The sequence below is a fragment of the Nicotiana sylvestris genome, chromosome 7 (assembly GCF_000393655.2).
Source record: "Nicotiana sylvestris chromosome 7, ASM39365v2, whole genome shotgun sequence".
Taxonomy (NCBI): domain Eukaryota; kingdom Viridiplantae; phylum Streptophyta; class Magnoliopsida; order Solanales; family Solanaceae; genus Nicotiana; species Nicotiana sylvestris.
The window spans coordinates 68,648,875-68,662,581 of record NC_091063.1 but is presented as its reverse complement, the minus strand read 5'-3'; the positions used below and the strand labels follow the sequence as shown (position 1 = coordinate 68,662,581).

General features: G+C 33.3%; 3 protein-coding genes across 3 annotated transcripts; 1 reads left to right on the top strand and 2 right to left on the bottom strand.

Annotated features, from left to right (window-relative positions):
* Positions 1-416: 416 nt before the first annotated feature.
* On the bottom strand, positions 417-1,076 carry LOC138873277 (uncharacterized). The gene has a single exon (XM_070151724.1). The coding sequence runs from the start codon at positions 1,074-1,076 to the stop codon at positions 417-419; it is 660 nt and encodes a 219-aa protein (XP_070007825.1).
* Positions 1,077-5,974: 4,898 nt separating this feature from the next.
* Positions 5,975-9,353, top strand: LOC104240172 (receptor-like protein kinase THESEUS 1). Its single transcript, XM_009794948.2, has one exon. It carries the CDS (start codon positions 6,471-6,473, stop codon positions 8,982-8,984), a length of 2,514 nt encoding a protein of 837 aa, XP_009793250.1. The 5' UTR covers positions 5,975-6,470; the 3' UTR covers positions 8,985-9,353.
* Positions 9,354-9,840: 487 nt separating this feature from the next.
* LOC104240173 (uncharacterized) lies at positions 9,841-11,473 on the bottom strand. The gene is made up of 2 exons (XM_009794949.2): positions 10,877-11,473; positions 9,841-10,793 (listed from the first exon to the last, which is right to left on the bottom strand). The coding sequence occupies exons 1-2, from the start codon at positions 11,103-11,105 to the stop codon at positions 10,000-10,002; spliced, it is 1,023 nt and encodes a 340-aa protein (XP_009793251.1). The 5' UTR covers positions 11,106-11,473; the 3' UTR covers positions 9,841-9,999.
* Positions 11,474-13,707: the final 2,234 nt, after the last annotated feature.

The following is a 13,707-nucleotide window of genomic DNA, read 5'->3' as shown; positions in this document are numbered from 1 at the left end:
CCGAACAAAAGCTCAAACGACCAATCGACGGTGACGGTAACAGAGCTATGCCGTTAACAGTTGTCTTCTCCGTATCTTAAAGCCGCGTAGAAGCGGGTCCCAGGCAAGCTTGGTTCCCCAGCAAGGCAGTAACACAAGTAAACTAATTAACTCCTCAAATCCTCATCACAGATTGTACTGTATACACGCACATATATATACATTTTGAAGTATTCCAACTATCTCACCACATCTCCTAATAATTACTCATTCTCCTTTTTTTTTTTTTGTTGCCAAAACTAAAAATTTTATTTCAACCAAGTATATCTATTTACATCCACTAGTTACATTTGGACTCTATAACTAGTCTCCAAATTCTTCCTATCTATGTAAAAGTATATAAAAAAAAACTCTTTCCAATACCTCTCTACCTCTACTTAGCTATTCAAAGACTCTAGGACTCTCCTCCATTTGCTAAATTGTTGTCCTCTTCTTATATGCATTTGTATTACAATCTCTTTAAGGATCTGTCGACCCTCTTTCTTTTTGTCTTGAAATCTTCTTATGTTTCTTTCATTCCACAAATGGTAAACAGTAGCAGCATATAAGAATTGTAGAATCTGTGCTCGTGATCTGCTGTTCCTTGTTTTTCTGCTAATCCATTCTGTTTCTTCTTCCCAGTTACTAACCTTTCTCTTTTCTCCTAGCCATTGAAGTATTGGATTCCAGATGTAGGCAGAGTAGCTGCACTGGAAGAACAAATGCTGCAAAGTCTCCTCAGCTCCTGTATTACACAAAACACAATCTGATTGTACTTTGACACCCCATTTCTGTATTCGATCCACAGTAGCTAACCTTCCCATAAGTGCCAGCCATAAAATAAACTTGTGTTTTGGAATAGTCTTTGATCCCAATACAAGTCCTCTCCATTTCATCTTCTGATACTGTGGTAGAAAGGCTTGGTATGTTTTTTTGATTCTGAACTTATCTGTGGTGCAACAGTCTTTTAATGCCTCATTTAAATCCTTGTTCAAGTACCGTTTCTTTGCGTCCAATATTTTCCGTACTATCCAACAAGCTCTAGCTGGAGTTGTCATTTGTTGTATGTCTTTCCCTTTGATATAGAATGTGTGGATCCATTTTATCCAAAGAGAATCTTTCTTTATTGCTACGGCCCATAACAACTTGCTAAGTGCTGCTTTGTTCCAAGTATGAAACTCTATAAAATTTAGACCCCATTCTGAATATGGCTTACACAATGTCTCTCATGCAATCAGTGCTCTCCTTGAGCTTTCATGATTGCTTGTCCATAAGAAGATTCTGCATATTCTTGCCATAAGTTGAATGACCTTCTTTGGGATTAAGAACACCTGGGCTCAATAGGTTTGCATCTCAAATAGAACACTCTTTATGAGTTGGGTCCTTCAACTATATGCTAAGTACTTCGTAGACCAACATCTTATACTTGCAGTCATTCTTTCAACTAGTGGTAGACACTATTGGACTGTGATCTTCTTTGATGATAGAGGAACTCCCAAATATCTGAATGGTATCTCCCCCTCTAAAAACTGCATCTCTTCTAATATTTGATTCTTCAACCTTGAGTTAACCCCTGCCATATATAAAGAACTTTTCTCTAAATTGGCCTTTAATCCAGATACTTCTGAGAAATGATTAAACTGCTTCATCATCAACTTTACTGAAATTACATAAGCTCTACAACACATGATTAAGTCATCCGCAAAACATATATGAACTATCTCCATCTTGTTGTATCTTGGATGATAGTTAAAATCTGGATTATGTCTCAACTGTTTAAGTGATCTGTTCAAATACTCCATCACTAAGACAAACAAGTATGGAGACATTGGATCTCCCTATCTTAAACCTCTCTTGGCTTGGAATCTGGGTGTAAGTCCTCCATTGAATAGCAATGAATAGCTCACTGTACTTACACATTCCATAATCAGATTGACAAATTTCATAGGCATCCCAAATTCTAGCAATATCATTCTGAGAAAACCCCAGCTCACTGTATCATATGCTTTCCTAATGTCTACCTTCACTAGACATCTATGAGACACTCATTTTTGTTTGTATCCCTTTACTAATTCATGAGCCACAATTACATTATCCAGAATATTCCTCCCCTCAATAAAAGCTGATTGTGAATGTCCTACTAGATGGTCAACTACTAGTTTTAACCTAGTAGTAATAACTTTGGCAATCAGTTTATACAAAGTTGTGCAGCAAGCTATAGGTCTGAATTCCTTCACAAAAGAGGGATTTTTAACCTTGGGAACTAGTGTTACAGTAGTACACTTCACATCCTTTAGCAACTTTCCAGTTTGGAAGAATTGTGTTGTTGCCTTTGTCACATCCTTACCTATCAAGTGCCAATATTTCTTAAAAAATTATGCTGAAAACCCATCGATACCAGGAGCTTTTTCAGCTGGCAGGTCCTTCAAGGCTTGAACTACCTCAGTTTCTGTCACTTCTTGAATGAGAAGTAACTTTTGCTCAGCAGTAATACAAGGTCCATCTCTTGCAATTGTTGGATCTAAACATGGCATTTCTCCTTCGCTTGTGCCCCACAACTTCTGGAAAAAACTTGTAAATTCTTTTTGGATCAGAATAGGGTCATGTAGTTGAATGCCACCTTCTGTGCAGATTGATGAAATTCTGTTTCTTGCTTGTCATTACTCATTCTTTACTATTAATTAAATCTTAATCTCAAATATTTCAAAGTTGTTTTATTTATATTCATTTTACTTCATTCAAAATCTTAAAATCATAAAGCTTTGGTATTACTTATGCTTATAACTAGTATCATTATAACTTACTAGTGTTAGAACTCGTGCGATACGCGAATAATTTGACAAAGTATTAATCTTATTAAATTATGATCTAATATATTATATTATTTTAATAAATATTAGTTATATTTTATTATTTAATATAGTATGCAGAAATATAACAAAATCAATACAAACTCAAAGAATACACATCATAAAGTAACAAATAAATATTTTTTCCTTATTTATGCTTATTATCAAATTAGCAAGTAGTTAATACTATACATTTACTAAAATGACTTTTTATTGACTTGTCAACTAGCTTAATATTTTGGTACTACTTATTTTTTAATATAACATAGATTATTTTCTTACTCTTTGAAATAAAATTATTTTTTAAACTTATGTTATACTGTTCAAAATTCTTCAATTATCTAAATTTATTGATAAATTTTTGAGTGTATTTATTTATTTTTTATTTTTAATCAATTTAAAATATAAATATCATAAAATTATCTTTATCCCTCTCTTTTCATATATTCTTTTCTACTGTAATATTTGATTAGTTTTCTCATTTGTAGTTTACTGAAAATTTAAATGATGTAATATTTTTTTACTAAATTATAATTTTGAATTCATCAAAAATATAAAGAGATAAGTATTTTATTATTTTTATAAAAAATTACCAATATTTTAATAATTATTAATCTACCAATATTTAATAAGTATTAATTTGTGTTATATGTAATATGCTTATCTTATATATAATATCATAATAGTATCTTTATATTTTTCATTATGAAATTATGAGTTTTACTTATTAACTAAATTTCCTAAATGAGAAATTTAATTAGTATATACATTTTATGTTATCGCTTGAATATATTTTTTTTGTATCCTTCCTTTATAGCTATTTGCTTATTATGATTTTAGTTATGTGTATATGTACAACTTTTTTCATCATAATTCTAATTATAAGTGTTATATTTTTATATTTTATTTCTTCTTTTTTGGTTCATTGCTTATCTAATTGCATTATCAATCAATTAATATTTTAAAATTATCATATGAATTATTAATAAATTACCAATTTAATATAATACAATGAATATAATTATGTATTACTCCTGAAATTGAACTTGGCTCTATCCTGTATGACTCTCTCATAGTTATTTTGATATTTAAATTTATCAATAATATTTTTGAATATTATTTATTTGCTTAATTTTATCAAATAAATTTAATGTGAGGATAGAATCACATTATATCGATTATCCTCTTTATATATTAATTTTTGTTCTATAATATTTTAATTTTTTTCGTTATGTTTATCTATAATATGAATATTATTGTATTATTTTTCTAAATAGATGATGCTGAATTAGTCAAAGGTTAAAAAAAAGTTCTTTTAATATATGTCATGAGCAATAGACTTTTATTCTATTGCTCAAAATTATTTTATTATTTGAAATTATCAATAATATTTTTGAGTATTATTTTGATAGTCTATTCTACTTCTTAAGTTAATTTACAGTATAATTAGCTTCACACTATCTCTATTTTCCTCTCTTTATATATTATTATGCATTTTATGATATTGTAGTTTAATTTTTTCATATCGTATTTTACTATAACTCAAAGAGTGATATAACTTAATCTAAATTTTAAGGACTAATACTTCTAAGTATCTGCATGATTAGTAGATCTAATTCAGCCGCTCCTTCAATTTTCTATCAAGCTCTAACTTTTTTTTATCCCATTCACACAACCATCTCCTCTGATTTTCTATCCATTTCTTTGCTGCTTCAATGTACCAATTGTTTGAACCTTTAATTCCCTCTTCTTTCTTAACCGTATATAATTATTTCACTTCTCTCTCTCTCTGTATATAAATAATTATTTTACTCCTTTCTCTCTCTACTATCCATTCAATTTGAATTTTAGTTTTATTTTTTATTTTTTTAAATAATTTTTAAACTTTAAGTTGAAAGTATTCAATAATTTGAATGGGTATTTATTTATTTATTTATATTTTCGTTTTTTATTATAGATAATTATAAGATATTTATATTTATTAATTCAAATAGTGTAACTATTTAGTTCAATTTTGAATTTTTTTTAGTTAGAAAGGTAGTTTATCTTGTCTTAACAATGTCAATTGACTTTTTGTAGTTATGCCACTTAACTTAATGAGAGTGCTTTTTCGTCTACTTTTAATTATAGATAGATATTTGGAAGAAACTACTATCCATTCAATTGATTTTTTTTGTTCAAAAGAAAAAAAGACGTGGGTGACATTATGACTGAGGTATCAGTTAGAAAGGTTCTTACAATGTTCGTTTAATCAAGCAACATTCTTTTTTTCTTAACTTAGGGAGATGGAAGAGGGCTTTTATTTTTTTATTTTTATTTTAAAATAATTTTAAAACTTCAACTTGAAAGTACTCCAAAATTTGAATGGGTATTTTTTTTTAAATATTTTCGTTTTTTATTATAGATAATTATAAGATATTTATATTTATTTATTCAAATAAAGTAACCAATTAATTCAAAATTTAAAATTCAAAATATTTTTTTACTTAGAAAGGCAGTTTATTTTATTTTAACAATGACACCTGACTTTTTGTAGTTACGCCACTTGGCTTAATGAGATTGCTTTTTCTTCTATTTTTAAATAGATATAAGTATCTCAAATTTAGCTATTACTTCAATACACCAACAAAAACAAAGTAGCTATACCTTATACTTGATGCAATCATACAACATAGAATTAACTAACACCTAAATCTCTGCAATGTATAGCTAATTAGCCCTACAAATCTTGCATTTATCCGTATAACATATCTAGAATAAAAGCATTATCATTTAATTGTAACAACACTTCAAAGTAAATTCCAACTAATTGTTATCTCAATATGGATCTTTGTTTTTATTGTTTTATTATGTTTTTACCTAAAAGAACATCAATATTAAGTTTATCCTGTTTCTTTTATCACTTTTAATCATTAAAATCACACCAATGTTACACCTCGTTTTCTTTTTATCCCTTTCAATCATTATATCTACTATTGCATTATAAAAAATAAAATAAAAAATTCCAAGCAAAGCGGAGCCTGGCACAGATAGATAAATTATTAACGATCACTTACAGAAGTTTCATAGCATTTTCTGCTATAATATTCTACATTTTACTAAAGATACTGAGTATCAAAACCAAACCACAATGTCCCTTGAAAAACAGCTGTTGCAACTGGGTGTGTTATATGCAGGTCTTCTGTGGGTCCCTCATTTTTCCCTTTGCTATATCTCTGTAAAAATGACAGCCTAATCAACACTTCAACAGCCTGTAAAGAGCTGTTGAACTTGCACTAAAAAAGCTATACTTCATTGTGTTTTCATGGTGGCATTTGAGGTATATTATTCTTTCTTCTTCTTCTTTTTTTTTTTTTTTTTTGCTTCATACCCATTTCAAATCTTCAAGTTTGTTAAAACTTGTTAGCTCTAAGAATAAGGTAAGGCTAGTACCAAAAGCTTAAGTCTTTTTGTTCTAACATTGCTCCAGATAGATCTATGATTCTTGAATCATTGTGAGATTGAGGGCTTTTTGGGAAATTCAAGTCCTAATATTAATGGTTTGCAATATCAGTACTTAAATTCTTTTGGGAGAATTCTGGTGTCTGCCAGTTGCTTGTTGAAATGGTGATTTTTGTTCTAGTTGTTGTACTGTCCAGTTTTTTGATTCAAGAATCCAATGCTGCATTTACTCCTGCTGATAACTATTTGCTTGCTTGTGGATCTTCCAAAAATGTAACCTTTCTTGGCCAGATTTTTGTTCCTGATACAACCCATTCTTCAGTTGCTTTAGAAAGTCCAGAAAATTCTATTGCTTCTACATCCAATTCCACTGCCCCATTTTCAATTTATCAGTCTGTTAGAATTTTCCACACTACAACATCTTACAAGTTTGATATTCATCAACAAGGGCGACACTGGGTCCGCCTTTATTTCTATCCTATTCCTGGCCATAACTTAACATCTGCCTCATTAACAGTGGTCACAGAAAACTTTGTACTGTTGAACGATTTCAGTTTCAATAAGTATAAAGGTAAATACCTTTTTAAGGAATATGCAATCAATGTCACTTCAGATAGCTTGACTATTGCTTTAATCCCTTCAAACAACTCAGTTGCGTTTATTAATGCGATTGAAGTTGTATCAGTACCTGATGAGTTGATTCCTGAACAAGCAGTGGCTGTTTCTCCAACAGCCCCTTTCAATGGTCTTTCTGAACTAGCCCTTGAGACTGTTTATCGTCTAAACATGGGCGGTCCTTTGGTTACTGCTCAGAATGATACCTTAGGGAGAACTTGGGAGAATGACATGAAGTACCTGCACGTCAATAGCTCTGCGGTCAAAGCTTCAGTTAATCCGTCAAGCATAAAATATCCAGATACCATCCGTCCTGAAATAGCACCAAATTGGGTTTATGCTACTGCTGAAACCATGGGAGATGCTAATACTGCCAATGGGAATTTCAATATTACATGGGAGTTCCCAGTTGATCCGAGCTTCATGTATTTCATCCGCGTACATTTTTGTGATATCGTGAGCAAATCCATGAATACTCTACTTTTTAACCTGTATATAAATGATGACATTGCTTTACTGGACCTAGACTTGTCAAATTCAGCTGGTAACTTGGAGGTGCCGTATTACAAGGACTTTGTCTCCAACTCCACAACGAATTCAGGTATTCTGACAGTCAGTGTTGGTCCAGACACAGGAGCCGATTGGATCAATGCCATTATGAACGGATTGGAAATCATGAAGATTAGCAATGCAGCAAGAAGCTTGAGTGGGGTTTCGTCTGTCGAGACTCTACTTGTGATGCATCACAAAAAGAACAAGAAAGGTGTTATAATCGGGTCTGCTGTCGGAGCATCAGCTGCATTAGCAATTATTGGGTTGTGTTATTGCTGCTTGGTAGCCCGCAGATCAAAGACCTCTCAACAGGGGCAGGGGCACCCATGGCTTCCTCTTCCACTGTACGGAAACTCTTTAACTTTGACAAAGATGTCTACAACTTCTCAAAAGAGTGGAACCGCAAGCTGTATCTCCTTAGTTTCAGCCAATCTTGGGCGATTCTTCAGTTTCCAAGAAATAATGGATGCTACTAATAAATTTGATGAAAGCTTGCTTCTTGGGGTTGGTGGTTTTGGTAGAGTATACAAGGGAACACTAGAAGATGGGACAAGGCTTGCTGTCAAAAGAGGAAACCCGAGATCTGAACAAGGTCTAGCTGAATTTCGAACAGAGATTGAAATGTTGTCCAAACTTCGCCACCGCCATCTTGTGTCTTTGATCGGCTATTGTGATGAAAGATCAGAAATGATATTGGTTTATGAATACATGGCGAATGGACCTCTCCGAAGTCACCTTTATGGAACGGATCTTCCACCTCTCTCATGGAAGCAGCGTCTTGAGATTTGTATAGGTGCTGCAAGGGGGCTGCATTACCTCCACACTGGTGCATCCCAAAGTATCATTCACCGTGATGTGAAAACTACAAACATACTCTTGGATGAGAATTTTGTAGCCAAAGTTGCTGATTTTGGTCTTTCTAAAACTGGACCGGCTCTTGATCAGACCCACGTCAGTACTGCTGTTAAAGGTAGCTTTGGATACCTGGATCCTGAGTACTTTAGGAGACAGCAGCTTACAGAGAAATCAGATGTTTATTCATTTGGTGTTGTCCTAATGGAAGTGCTGTGCACCAGACCTGCGCTGAATCCAGTCCTACCACGGGAACAAGTCAATATAGCGGAATGGGCCATGACTTGGCAAAAGAAAGGCATGTTGGATCAGATAATGGACCCAAATCTTGCAGGGAAGGTGACTTCAGCCTCCCTTAAGAAGTTTGGGGAGACGGCGGAGAAGTGTTTGGCTGACCATGGAGTTGATAGACCTTCAATGGGAGATGTTCTGTGGAATCTGGAATATGCTCTTCAACTTGAGGAAACCTCATCAGCTCTGGCGGAGCCCGATGATAACAGTACAAACCATATACCCGGCATACCTTTGACACCACTTGAGCCATTCGACAATAGTGTGAGTATGATTGAAGGGATTAACTCTGGAACTGATGATGATGCAGAGGATGCTGCCACTAGTGCTGTTTTCTCTCAGCTGGTAAACCCACGGGGAAGGTAAAAAGAAACAGTCTCTGGTGTATGTGGTTCAGCCATTTGACATCCCAAAGTTTTTATTTTATGGCTTCAACAGAGAGTTAATGTCATTTAAAAATCTTTTCTTTCATAGTATTTGAGTCAATTTTTCTGAATAAAAATGCTCGAGTATGTACTGTAAATGATTTGTGGAGCTGGGCATCCATTGAAATTTGTCTTTGTAATACTAAGAGTTGTAATCTTGTTTGAACAATTACATAGGTGATACAGCTGCTTTTTCTTTCTTTTTCTCATAGATATCATGACTATAAATTGTCAAAGCATTGTAATCAGTGACTCGGAGAGTAACAATATTAAGCAATTGCTGCAGCACTTTAGCTGAATTATCTTCTGATAGTGGCCGAGTTTGTCAAGCTTTTACTGCTGCCTTTGTTTCCATAAAGACAGCAATAATGCTCTTTAAATTGATCGTTGTTATGAGATAAACTCCATGTTGGGGAATCGGTTTTGACTGAGCTTTACCAATTTGGTTATGAAACAGTTCAGTTGAACACAGATTATCTTTCTGTTTTGCATACACTAATCCTCTATAGAAGCTGTGCTGCGGGCTTCTCAACATCTTAAACATCTGGTAGTTATTAATATGTGGGAAATCTGATTCATCTGTTATTGGATCTTTCATATCATATGCTTCAATAATTTCCTTTGATGCAGTATTGGGCTAATGCTAACCGTTTCTTACGCTGAAGTTCTTAGCCGCTCTTTTAATGTATCCAGTTCTAGCACTTTTTTGTAGGTTACACTTGAAAAGTTTTTTTGAAGTCTTATATACATATGCAATTTGTAATTCTGAACTAGGGCATATCAGTAGTCATGTATCCTTGAGGGAAAAAACTTGATTATATAATAAACATACAAAAAGCCCAAATAAAACTAGAAATCCATGCTTTGACATAGATTGCGGAACAAAAAGCTTTTTATTTTCTGCAGGTGACAATTTTTTCAATTGAAACAAAAGAAACAAAATCCCAATAGAGTCATCATTTTCTGCAAACTATTCCATGGCCGCTGCTTGATCCCCCAGTACAGTCTAAAGCCCCAAAATCCATGACTAGTGGGTCTGATTCTTCCAAAACTCCAGCTGGAGAGAAGATACAGGAGTTACAGTTGGGAGACAAAAGGGTTGGAGTTCTGTACTTGTCTTCACCTCCCACTACAGGCATCGCAACACCTAGTTTTGCTGGATTCTTGAAGTCTGGCTGGTAAGTTCGGCCAAGAACACCTTCAACCTTGGTTGAGAGGCCATAGAATCTGAACTGCACGTCCAGGTGAGCGAAGCAGTCATCAGAAGGTAACTGATAATTGTGGATCCTGTCATCTTCTTTTGTAATAGGTACTGCATTAACTGAAATTTCTGCAACTTCTGAAAGTGTGATCAAAGCACCGTTCTTGCTTGAAGTTCTTTCTACCTTAATACTGCTGCTTTCAGAGGATTCCCATGTAGATGGATAGCCTTCTGGTATGCCTAACTCCTTTCCATCGTAATAGAATTTCAGGTGATCAACTTCGTCGTCCCAAATCTCTGCCTTGGTAGCCTCAACTGAGAAAGCATGTGTGTCAAAGAGGATTCCAAGAGCTTGAATCCATGTGTAGTCTCGGGGTCTACCAGCAGGTCGAAGCCCAATGAAGCGAGCATTAATCTGGAGATTAAGGTCTGAAACTAAGCTGAAATGCTCATTGCTCTTGCCATGGAAGTAAAAGACAATTCCATCTCCACCAATGAAGCGAGGATCCAAGCATGCTGCTCCGGGGTGATTGCAATTCGCCTTCCTATCTGTAAGTATCAAGCATGTGAATAACATAAAAAGAGAAATAGGATCAAGGATTAAGAACATATATATAGAGAGAAACTCTTACTTCTGCACTCAGGCTTGCACATGGGCGAATTACAATTGAGATAGCAAACTTTAGCGTTTGGTTGACTTGGATATGCTGTTGGGCATTCTGGTGGGCAGTAAAATCGTTTCAGAAAGCATTTGCTTTTCCTGTTATTGCAGGTTATAAGTTCTCCTCCTTCGATCTCTGTTAGACCAGCTAGGAAGAGTATCACAATGGCGAAAAACCACTTGTTTATTAGGTTACTCATTTTTTCCGTTCAAGCTGTATGAAGCTCAAGATGGTGAAGTTTGTCTTCCCCCTTTGGCCTCTTATAGAGTAGGCAAGAACATTTTCTTTATCAAATCTTGTTTTAGTTCATATTTTATTTTCTGCAATTTGCCAGTAAAATACTCATTCTAGCTCGTTGGTTCATTCTAACTAGATCTTGAAGAAGAAACTTGCAGTTTAAGATGGATCGCTGTAGTTTATAATCCGTAAGTCAATGCTTTGGGACTTGCAACAGAGTATAATAAAAAGAGTTGACAATTTGGGGCCTTGTTTCAAGGTATGTACATGTGAAAGAAGTTTACTAGCAGCTGTGTGGTGGAACATTGAGGTCTAAGAACTAAGAACATTGACACGTTCTGAAGGAACCTGGATTCTTGCCTATGTTTCCTCCGTGAACAGAGATCTTCCGACATTCACCTACATCGTCAATTGTTCATAAAGTTGCCTTAGCCTAGCGATACCGTGTCTGTAACCGCATTTACTCTCTCAACCAATTGGTTTGATATGCGGGCGGATCTAGGTGGATTTTGCGCGTCCAACTAAACACATTGCTTTTGCCTCGAACTATGTATACGCACGTGGAAAAAAATTAAAATGTATACATATAACAAAATCATAATCATTAAGAAATTGCTGACTCTAGATCCTGAATTTTTTTTTGTTGATGCATAGTGTCTACTCTTTATTCAATCTCATATCAAAACTTATTCTCTTGTTTGAATAAGGGGTGGGCATAATACTAATCGAACAGAAAAAACCGATCAAATCGAAAGTTCTGTTTTCGGTTTATACGGTCGGTTGTTTTCGGTTTATACGGTCGGTATGTGGTTTATATTTTGAAAGATTGGTGTTCGATTCGGTTATGATGGTTCGATTTTCGGTTAAACCGCAAAACCGAAAATTTTCACTATAGATTTCATTTACTGTGCTTCGCTCAATTTCTCTATAGGTTGCTGACACTTCAACTTCAACCATCTTTGCGTTAGTAATTAATGTGATGTTTATATTCATCCAATACGCAGACATGTTTTACTTGAAAGGATGTATTATGTCCAAGGCTGTTTTATTTAACTCTCTTATTTAATTGTAATTGTGGTTAGACCCCGTCAACTTGTTCACAAAATTTTATTAATAAACTTAGATGATTCATTTACTTTAGAACGCGTAATTGGGTGTGCTATATATCGTTAAATGGATTCCTTCTTTATCAATGCATATAACGTAATTAGGCAATAACTTATTTTTTTAATGGAAAAAACACCAAGCTCCAGTGTGAAGCTTTAGGAGGAATTTTATCAATATTCATTACCCAGACTAGATGTGCAAGAACAGAATTTACAGTGGTAATACTTTGGAAAAAAGTTATAGCTGAAGATCTATTTTCAGTAGACAAAAGCCCAAATATGACAGGTCTAAACTGACCGAATCGAACCGAACACCGACTGAACCGATCTTTGAGAAACCGATAAAATTGAATTAATTTTGGTTCGGTTTTTAGTTTACCTAAGACATTCCAATCTTTACCCTCATTTTTGGGACAACTTACTCCAATCATTCCCCCATTTTCCCCCAAAAGAGAATATTCTTTTTTATATTCTTCTCTCTTCTATATTATATTATTATATTTTATTTCAATTTTATTTTTTAATTTCCATTAAAAAAATTTTATTTTTTATTTTCATTAATTTATAATTTCCATTAAAACAATTCCATAAAATTTTAAATAACATAATTTGTAAGCAATTATTACAGATTAACTAATAATTCAAATAAAAGTGAAATCATTGCGATACAAGATTAATTAAGTACATATTACATAACGATTAAATTCATTCGAAATACTACATAAATATTCAACTTCAACCTCTAATATTCTTCCATAAGTGGGGTGAAGAAAGCAAAAATGAAGAGAAAAATCGACAATGGTTATATGAAGATAGTCGAATCACAAAATAATCGATTTGTTGATGCGATGAATAGTGCAACTGAGAGACAAAAAGAAACAAATGACATTAAAAGAGAAAAATAAGACTAAAAGAATTGAAATATGATCGTAAAATTATGTCCATGGATGTGGATTCTGTTTTGGATCTAGTTCGTCGTGAATATTTGCGGCAAGAACAACAACAAATAATGTATAAAAGAAGTCAACAACCACAACAGTCACAACCACAACAATCATCTGCCCCATTCACTCAGTACTATAATAGTTTTGGTGTACTTGAAAACGAGACGTCTCGCTACTAAATTATTATGTTATTTAACGTAGTTTCAATTTTAATGTATTTCTAATTTTATTGTATTTTCAATTTTAATGTATTTTCAATTTTAATATATTTTCAATTTTAACGTATTTCAATTTAGCAACATCAAATATTTTATATTTTTACCTTTCATTTTTTGTGATGATAATATTTTTTTCATACAATTATAACTCATAATAAAATTAACTACCAATTTTACATAAAAAAAGATGCACGATAATTAATTTTTTAAAATTATATGTCAAAGTTAAGATGAAAACTTAATTAGATAAATATATTATATAAAAATAATTAAGTATATATAAAAAGATAAATTAA

What these genes read in the sequence shown, in the direction of transcription:
- LOC138873277 (XM_070151724.1), bottom strand. Translation starts at nt 1,076, where the DNA reads ATGACAACTCCAGCTAGAGCTTGTTGGATAGTACGGAAAATATTGGAC.
- LOC104240172 (XM_009794948.2), top strand. Translation starts at nt 6,471, where the DNA reads ATGGTGATTTTTGTTCTAGTTGTTGTACTGTCCAGTTTTTTGATTCAA.
- LOC104240173 (XM_009794949.2), bottom strand. Translation starts at nt 11,105, where the DNA reads ATGAGTAACCTAATAAACAAGTGGTTTTTCGCCATTGTGATACTCTTC. An exon ending in GTGCAAGCCTGAGTGCAGAA is followed by an intron (nt 10,794 to 10,876) that starts GTAAGAGTTTCT and finishes TGATACTTACAG; the next exon opens with ATAGGAAGGCGAATTGCAAT.